Here is a 9440-nt window from a genome sequence, read left to right as displayed (position 1 = left end):
GGCTCCTGTGGGCATGACCTAAATAAGGCAGTTTATTATGCTGGGCCACGTCGTCATGTTATCCTCCCAGTTTTGCACTGAATTCGGGTGGGGGAGAGTAACGCCATCTCCAGTCAAAGAAGTAGAATCGTGTTCCCAAGCTAGCATCACTGTTAGCATCGAAATCGCTGTGTTTACACCAGTGCCCGTCTGACTGTTTACACCGGTTTACACCGACAGACGCTGTGCAAAAGACTTCCGGCGGAAATGAAGTGCATTTGTGTAGGGTTATGTCGCTACCCGTGGTTTGTCGCGTAAACTTGTCCATAGAGAGGCGAAGTCCCTCCCCTTCCGGGAGCCTCCATGGGACCCCGGAAGCGGAAAATTATACATTGAAGTCAATGGAGAGAGAAAAGTTATCTTTTGATCCCGTTTGAATTGTGCCACGAATGACACATATGATGTTTGTCAATCTTAAACAATCATTTCCATGCAAAAAAAGTCACAGTTTGTCGTAAAAATGCTGAAATATAAGACTATGAATAATACGCAACTAGAAAGACTACAAATCCCAAATGCATTCTGGGTCGCGTAAGTGATGTCATAGGCGATAATGCTCCAAGACTGGTTGTGACTCGCAAAGCAAAGAGGAAGAAGAAGACTGATTTATTCCCTCCAATAAATATAAGAGATTGCTCCAATAAATTCACTTTTACAAGATGCCTGTGTGCTTTGTACGAGGTTGTAATCACAAAAGAGATCATACCACTTGCTCGTTCTATCGCTTCCCGTCTGATGAAAGGACCAGGAGTCGTTGGACCAAACATATCAGGTAATATACATGTTTTGCATGGAACATAGTCAAGTTAGCTACCTAGCTAGTAGCGAGCATGTTAGTTAGCATTATATTACATTACTTAGCCTTGTCATTTGTATTAGCCTTAACATGAAGTAAACCAAAATGTTAAACAGTAAGAGTAGTCATGATGGTAAGTATTTTGTGAAACATTTGAAGAGTAGCCTATCGCCCCCTCCACCAGGTGCTAAGGGGGCGGGAGGTAGGCTAACGCCACATTAGTATCAGCGATCTTTTCTACTTAATGCTATCTGCACAAATGGTTAACATTGACCATTAAAAGATCAGGCAGTTCAGGGAGAGTCGAAGGAAGGAAGGAAGGCAGGCAGCTTTGCATGACATTCTTCTGGACGTGTTTCATTGTGATGATAGTGAGAGTGAGTCAATCTGTTTGTTGGATAGACAGTAGTTGAGTGATTACTGAGAGAAAATTATTAAAAGAGATAATTATTCAGTGTTGTTACTTTAAAGTGTTGTTACTGACCTTTTTCTCTTATTTTCTTTACCTCACCTGTAACTGCTGAGACCCTGAGGAACATGCACACTGGTCTGACCTGCTCTGGTAACCTGATTTCCACTGTACGTAATAGTATTTGGTTATGGTATATTATTTATATACATCAAAGGCACAATGCACCCCTCAGAGACACACATGTATTGAGTGTGATATTTTGCATTGGTCATGTGAAATCATCTTTACACACTAGAAAACTGTAGGAGCGGCAACTTGTTTTGAAATTGAATTTTTAATATCCGATAAAGTTGATCTGTTTTCTTTATTCTTCTCTCTTCCCAGCTCCATCCATCACCATTCTCTGTTCCTGCCAGGTCCTGCTTGCTAATCAATGCTCATATTTTTTTTACACAATTACAAATAAAGTCAATGTATTGTATGACATGAAGTTGTGCTTCATTCTGAGTCAATAATAAATTCATTCTGCCTTCAGCTGCAAAATTATTGTGGACTGCACCGACATCCATGTAGCAGCCCCCCCCCCAGTAAGATGAACCAAGCAAAGCTGACATACTCAACATACAGCTGTGCTCTTAAGTTTACATGCAGAATTTGTGAAATATTGGTAATAACAGGTTTAAATGATTATTAGTAATTAATTATATAATTTTCTCATCGTAGATGAGCAGACAGGGAGCAGATGAGAAAAGCAGAATATGCAGCTGCCATTTTCCACATGGAAAAGAGAAAGGGCCAAGTGTATTTGAGTGGACAAAAGAGAAATCCCAAATACGAAAAATAAAATTATACAATTTAGATATGTATACAAATAAATACATATCCTATATACACCATCATGTATAATGATGGTGTATGATGTAGAAGGAAGTGTGGTAGATAACAATTAAATATAGAGTTACATACAGATCCATGTTACAGCAAAAGATGGAATAACTAAGAAGCACACAGTATAATAATAATTACACGCAACAATTAAATAACTGCTCAGCATCTCCACCACAATCCCAATCTGCTGTGTCCTGTTTTCCTCCCCTCTGCATAACACCCCATCACACATACGAAACACAACGCAGAGTCCGAGGGTGTTAAGAGTATGTTTATTTAAATGTCCTCCTCTCTACTGGCCAACACAGGGAGCATATGCTGGGTGTAGAATTGTTCCAGGAGGAGGAGATTTCCATGCCATGCAGGGTCTTTGGGGATGGGGATGATGATCCCCTCCTTCGTGGTCCACAGTAGCAGAGACTCCGGTCTGTGATTTGCAGCTGTTATATAATATACAATACATTTTTTTGAAAAACATTTGATCAAAAAATAAGGATTTGGTCAGGATCTAGAGTCAGTGTGTAGTTTATTAATTAATCAATGCTCTCTACATTAGGAAAACACATACCAGTGTACCAGAGGGAGTCACACACAGCTGTGCCTAGATAACCAAACAAATTGACAACAGGGATGCAAACTCATCAGGTATGAAAAAGGTGACAAGGATCCGAGCCCCCTGACCCCACAGAATATCGGCTTTAAAATGAGGAATAACAGAGGATTTTAGCAGTCAGAACAACTAAAGCAGCAGTGTTAATATTAACAGAAACGCCATAGAGTCACATCTAATAGAAATATATAAAAAGCATTTATTTTAATTGTGTAGCAGTCAGTTAATAATTTTGGCAGCACTGTTGAGCATTTTGAAAATGTATTTTCAGGCCTCTGTGCAAGGCTTAGTCTTTCTATCTTTATAGCCACTGGTGTAAAGTAACTAAGTTCATAAACTCAACAAGTACTGTACTTGGGCACAATTTTGAGATACTTGTACTTTACTTAAGTATTTCAATGTTTTGCTACTTTGTACTTCTACTCCACTACAGTTCAGAGGTAAATGGTTTACTTTTACTCCACTACATGTATGTAATACCTTTAGTTACTTTACAGATGTGGATGAATGATGTGAAATATAATCAAGTGTTAAATCAGACTTTGTTCCACCTGGAGTAAATCCAAAAGCTACCCTGCAGTATACAAAGTCATTCAGACTAGCTGCACCTTTACCAGCTTTGAGAACACTTTCATGATCAATCATTATAAAACGTATCATATTATTCTGAAATGGACCAATCTGCAAAATGACTACTTTTACTGTCGCTACTTTCACTATATTTTGATAATAATACTTTTCTACTTTTACTTGAGGAACATTTGGAATGCAGGACTTTTACTGTAACAGAGTATTCCTACACTCTGGTACTTCTACTTTTACTCAAGTACAAGAACTGAGTACTTCTAATTTTAATCAATTACAAGATATATACTTATACCACCTCTGTTTATAGCCTATGAAAAAAACGATTAGAAAACGAAGGCTAAAGCTAACGTTAGCAGATAGTGACAATGTATGCTAGTTAGCTAGCTCAACGATAATATTGCGACGGGAAAAAAAAACTTTTCAGTGCACATCACGCTCTGCCGCTCCGACAGGGAGCTCTATTGTGAACACCTGAACGGCCCGTTCTAACAGCTGTTCACCAGCGGTCCAGTCTGTGCCACAGGGACTCCGGACGCACAGTTAATATTAACGAACGCACCGTAGGTAATGTAGCTGCTGAAGCTAGACCATCATCGCCGAGCAGCAGAGGCTTATTATACATCATGAGCAGAGCCGACAGGCAGGAAGACTCGAGCACACAGCTCGCGCTTCATTATAATATATATATATAAAAAAGCTCGCGGCCGCACATTAATCCGGGTCCCAGACCCCCTCCCATACCCAAAAAATATTTTTATTGCAGATCTACAGGAATCACAAAAACGACCTATTTTGGATTCAAAACGGAGAATTTCGCCGAAAGGTGACAAGTTTGCATCCCTGGACAAGATAACCAAAATCCTTGAATCTACACACAGCAAATAAACTCAAATGACACAACGAGATGTAAAAAGGAGATCACATATAGTCGATATAGAACTGGCCGCTTCAATCTGAAGAGCAACTAAAACAAAACACGGGAGTGTATCTTGTTCTTGTGAACACTAATGTTATCCACAGCATACACAGACACCACAAAGTTCTTAAGGAGAAAACTAGTTTCTAAAACAAAACACGTTAGTGTACCTTGTTAGCTAGCTGACATTAACCTTAAACATTGCACTCATATTACTCACTGAAACCTTGTAAAGCCGGTCCCGCATGCTGGCTCTTACAGAACCGCTCCCTTTCGTGTATGTACAGCTCTCAACATGCCCATACTTGTAGTGATTTTCACCTCGTTTTATACTTTTTCGCCTCATTCTGAAAGAAACAGGTGAAATTTACTAACGTGACAGCCATCTTTGTGATGGTGACGCGTATTGTGCGAGACCAGAGACCTGTAGTTCACTGAGCGGTTTCACACAAAAAAAATTGTAACTTCACAGTTTTACGACACATTTTTATTTTTTTGACTTGCAAAATGTTCTTTTAATTTGACAAACATCATATGTGTCATTCGTGGCACAATTCAAACGGGATCGAAAGATGACTTTTCTCTCTCCATTGACGTCAATGTATAATTTTCCGCTTCCGGGGTCCCATGGGTCGGAAGTAGATGGGCGGGACTTCGCCTCTCTATAGACCTACAGCCAATCAGAGCAACGAAACGTTGGTTCTGCTGCGTCATGTATTACCGATACGTCACGTTCACAGTGAAAAGTCCCCAAACTTGCGCCGAGTAAATTGCGGACAGACAGCAGATCTTCTAGGATTAATTGTATATTTCGGATGGATAGATTTATTCTTAAACGCCCTCGCATTGAGGTACAACAAGTCGAACAGGCGCTTTAATGCGACCCTACAAGGATGCCTTTACGGACTTACACAGACATATGCATTTCCCTGACTCTGCCTGTGACCTCTGCTGGCTGCGAACGCAGCTTCTCCTGTTTCCGTCGCATCAAGAATTATCTAAGAAACAGCAGTGGTGATGCACGGAACAGCAACCTGGGCCTGCTGGCTATCAATAAGCAGAGGAGTAAGGCACTGGATGTCCAGCGTGTCATTGACATTTTCGCTTCCAACCACAACAACCGGCGGATCGTGCTGCTTTGAGAACGTCAATAGTGAGTTTTGAATATATTTTGTAATAATGGGTCATTTGAAAAAGTGTTTTGTATAACACTAGACACACAGGCCACCTGTTGTGTGCTGTACCTCTCTCTCTCTCTCTCTCTCTCTCTCTCTCTCTCTCTCTCTCTCTCTCTCTCTCTCTCTCTCTCTCTCTCTCTCTCTCTCTCTCTGTGTCAATTCTATATGCAAACTTTTCTTGTTTCTGCCGCTGCGTAGCATGTTGTAACAACGTGGAATTAGCAGAATAGGCTATTGTATTGTTTAACTCACACCTGTTGCTCTCGATGTAATTTAGCTGATAAAAGGAGGCTAATAAAAGCCTCACGCCTGGCGTTTCACTGTCAAGGGGTGCGATATAGCGTGTATGTAATTACATTACAAATACTGACTCGAGCCCCACCACTGTATGGGTTAGCCCTACCATAGACTACCCAACAAAAATACTCTTGCGCCGCCACTGGTTGCCATAAGTTATTCTCTCTCCGTTGGTGCGCTGGGCTAATGCTAATGCTAATAATGCTAATGCGAGCAAATAAAATGGCGGCTTCACAAAACTTCAGAAATTTGAATCTTTTCCTCCCATGAAAGTACCGCCTCTCTAACAGGGACTGAAAAGGGGTGAAAAGGTTCCAGAGAATTAAGTTCTACTTCCAGATCTTTTTGGTGTGAACGCAAAATCCCAGGAACTATTGGAACTATTCCTGGGAAAAGCACTCCAGTGTGAAAGCGCCAATTATGTCCCTAATATTAATTTCTAATGACCAGTTTCCATGTCACGTGATCGCTAACTTTCCCAGCGTGAGAAAAAAAGAACATGGCGGACACCAGATTTATTTTTCGTGGAAAATCCTAAAGTGTAGGATAGTTTGGCCGTTAAAATGCTTTTTGATTACATTCCTAGCAAGAAGTTTATATTGTACTTTTATAATCTACGTCCAGTGGATGTGTAGGATCTATAGTTTGATAGATATTACGAAGATGATTTGAGCTCCATGTTTCTTTTTACAAAATATTGTATCCATGTCACGTCTTGAGAGGGTTATTTGTGAATATACTTTTTCGTTTTTGCCCTGTCAACCAACGTAGTTAATTACACGTTTTTTGTGAGAATGGGTTGGTCATGACCTTCTCCGACTCTTTCCACTTTCTGTCCCCGGTCTTCCAGCTGTAAGTGACGGGCCCCGGTAATGTCCCCCTCACAGCTCACATTACACGGGCCTGACTCTGGGCTGCATGTCAGCGCCACACATCCGGTTTGGGAAAATGTTTGATCATTACAGCTTTAAATGTGTCACTTTGGACCTTGTTGATCTCCACTGAATACAAACCCTCCACATCTTTAGATCAAACACATTTCCCCCCCAGTCCTCATGTCTAGCGTCAGACTGAAAGCAACGCTCAGCTCCGCCAACAGCAGAGAAAACACGACCACTTCCCCCATGTTCACAGCTCAGTGCAGGGCGGAAAGTGTCACCTGACAGCATTTACTCTCTCTTTTTTAGAATATTGAACTTCCTCTTTAGAAGAAGGTGATTCTCATCAGGAGAAATATGTTTTTGTGTTGGAATTGTATTCCCAGAGTTCTTATTTTAAACCGTGAGTTCTAAATTAAGTATATAGGCTAGTACATGTTAAAAAACAAAATTGAAAGAAGATCTGTTTTTCACAGCAGCATCAGCCTCTGAGGTTTTTGGTTTTCCGCTTTATCTGTCATGAAACTAAACCGACGCCACTTCCTTTCTCTTTTTTACAAGACTACCTTTATTCTTTAGAAGAAAAAGATAGCAGTTTTATGAAAGAAGGGACGTTTTTGTCTTCTGAGTGTATTTTTAAAAATATAGGCCTATGGCTAAGATAACCCACAGCCCACACCTGCTCGACTCAGGACTGCCAGTCAGCGGGGAGACCCTCACTGCCGGCTTGGGAACATGTTTAATCATTTCAGCTTTAAATGTCTCACTTTAGACCTTGTTGTTAACCTCCACTGAATACACACCCTCATCATCTTTATTCATTTTCTCCATAGCTAAACGTCCAGTGACTTTGTCCAGTTTGATGTTGTCTCTGTTATGGGTCAAAGGAAGCACATCTTTCACCCATTCTGCCAGAATACTATCTTTAAACTTCCACTTGATGATGGAGATCTGTTCAGAAGGAGCAGGCCTCAGGAGGCTCATCAAGAACAAAAGTGTTGGTGATAAGGTGAACAGGAACAGCAGTTTTAAAAAGCAATGAACGATTTTTTTATTTCATATTTGATTGCCAAATACACTGCATGCAAGATAAATGAATACATGATATTGTCACCATTGAACAAAAACATGTGCAAAGCTGATTTGAAAAATATTACATAAAAGTATTTACATTTTATATTTGACTGCATTCACTGCTGACATGTAGTCTCAGCAAGGTTGTATTCTTTTATTTCTTTATGTTTAAGAAATAAAAGCAAACACCCTCTTTAAACTTCAGTTACATCTCTCTCTCTGCTCTGACACGGACACATCAGTTCCCGTGTGTTAATAAGGGACAGAAGTCAAAAAGAGACAAATGAATGCATGATATTGTCCCCATTGAACAAAAACATATGGAAAGCTGTTTTACAATTGTATTTCATATTTGACTGCATTCACTGCTGACGTGCTTGAATAAGAAATAAAAGCAAGCACCCTCTTTAAGCTTAATTTTCATCGTCTCTCTCTCTGCTCTGACACGGACACATCAGTCTCCTGAGAGTCTCTCTGTTCCTCCACACCGCGAACAGCACGACCCCCAGCAGGGCGAGGAGAGCCAGGGATCTCATCACAGCGCCCAACACTTTGATCCAGAGTCCAGAGTCTGCAGGGAGGAACAGAATCATGCGGGCTGCTTTTTCTTCCCCACGGGGGTCCGGGACCTCCATCCTGCACCAGAACCCTCCTCCATGTTGCTCTGGATCCCTGAGCAGGACGTCCAGATAAAGCTGCCTCCACTCAGTCCAAGGCCCGGCTCCCAGCCTCCAGCAGCCCCACGAGGACACGACCGGATTCAGAACTTCTTTGATCAACACAGCTTCATATCTTACTCCAGAACTCTCCAGAGGCATCTCTCTGAAGAGTCTGTTTGGAAGTGGATCACTTTCTTCCTCACTTACTGGGTTCTTCATCTTGCAGGTGAAGGTCTTCACGTCTCCATGCTCTTTCCTGGTGATGGGCATGAATTTCTCCGACTCTTTCCACACTCCATCCCCGGTCTTCCAGCTGTAAGTGACGGGTTCAGCCCCGGTGGTGTCCCCCTCACAGCTCAGGGTACATTGGTCACTTTCATGGCTGCATGTAAGCGGGGCGATCCATATCTCCGGCTTGGGAACATCTTTGATCACTAAAACGTTGTATGTCACTCTTTGCTGATTTTTGTTAACCTCAACTGAATACACACCCGCTTCCTCTTTGGTCATTTTCTCCATAGCTAAACGTCCAGAGACTATGTCCAGTTTGATGTTGTTTCTGTTATGGGTCAAAGGAAGCACAGCTTTCATCCATTCTGCCAGCATACTATCTTTAAACTTCTACTGGATGATGGTGATCGGATCGGAAGGAGCAGGCCTCAAGTCCAGCGTCACGTGACCGCCTTCCCTGATGAACATCTCAGTAGAAGCAGAGCGAAGAGAGGCCAAAACCAGCAGAGAAAACACCAAAACTTCCCCCATGTTCACAGCTCAGTGCAGGACTGAGAGAGGATCTGTTTCACCTCAGCATCAGTCTCTCAGTTCTGTGGCTTTCTGCTTTTTGTGTCACCTAAATTAGGCCGACAGCATTTACTCTCTCTTTTTTTAGAATATTTCAATATTCTTTAGAAGAAGATGATTAGGGCCGCATGAGAGAGATGTGTTTAACCCTCCTGTTGTCTTGGTTTTCCCCCCTTACTTTGGTGTTCTCATTCCATTTGACCGGTCCTGTTTTAACCTGCAATTACATTAACACAAAAACCAGTAATCATCACCAAATGTTATTTAACACTCTTTCAAACTGTAAATATTGTATCAGACTACT

The 9440-nt window shown here is 41.4% G+C and overlaps 1 protein-coding gene and 1 long non-coding RNA gene across 2 annotated transcripts; one reads left to right on the top strand and one right to left on the bottom strand.

The window, feature by feature from the left end:
• The first annotated feature begins 400 nt into the window (after positions 1 to 400).
• On the top strand, positions 401 to 1733 carry LOC307043224. Its single transcript, XR_013809301.1, has 2 exons — positions 401 to 1414; positions 1632 to 1733. It is a non-coding gene; the product is annotated as an uncharacterized lncRNA (long non-coding RNA).
• A 5045-nt stretch (positions 1734 to 6778) lies between these two features.
• On the bottom strand, positions 6779 to 8941 carry LOC307043221 (uncharacterized protein; the record flags this gene model as incomplete). The annotated part of the gene is made up of 2 exons (XM_079687538.1): positions 6779 to 7611; positions 8126 to 8941. 2 exons carry the CDS (start codon positions 8939 to 8941, stop codon positions 7558 to 7560), a joined length of 870 nt encoding a protein of 289 aa, XP_079543664.1. The 3' UTR covers positions 6779 to 7557.
• Between the last annotated feature and the right edge of the window lie 499 nt (positions 8942 to 9440).

The sequence above is a fragment of the Notothenia rossii genome, assembly GCF_949606895.1.
Source record: "Notothenia rossii genome assembly, chromosome: 6".
Lineage (NCBI taxonomy): Eukaryota > Metazoa > Chordata > Actinopteri > Perciformes > Nototheniidae > Notothenia > Notothenia rossii.
This window is presented reverse-complemented; position numbering and strand designations above follow the sequence as displayed.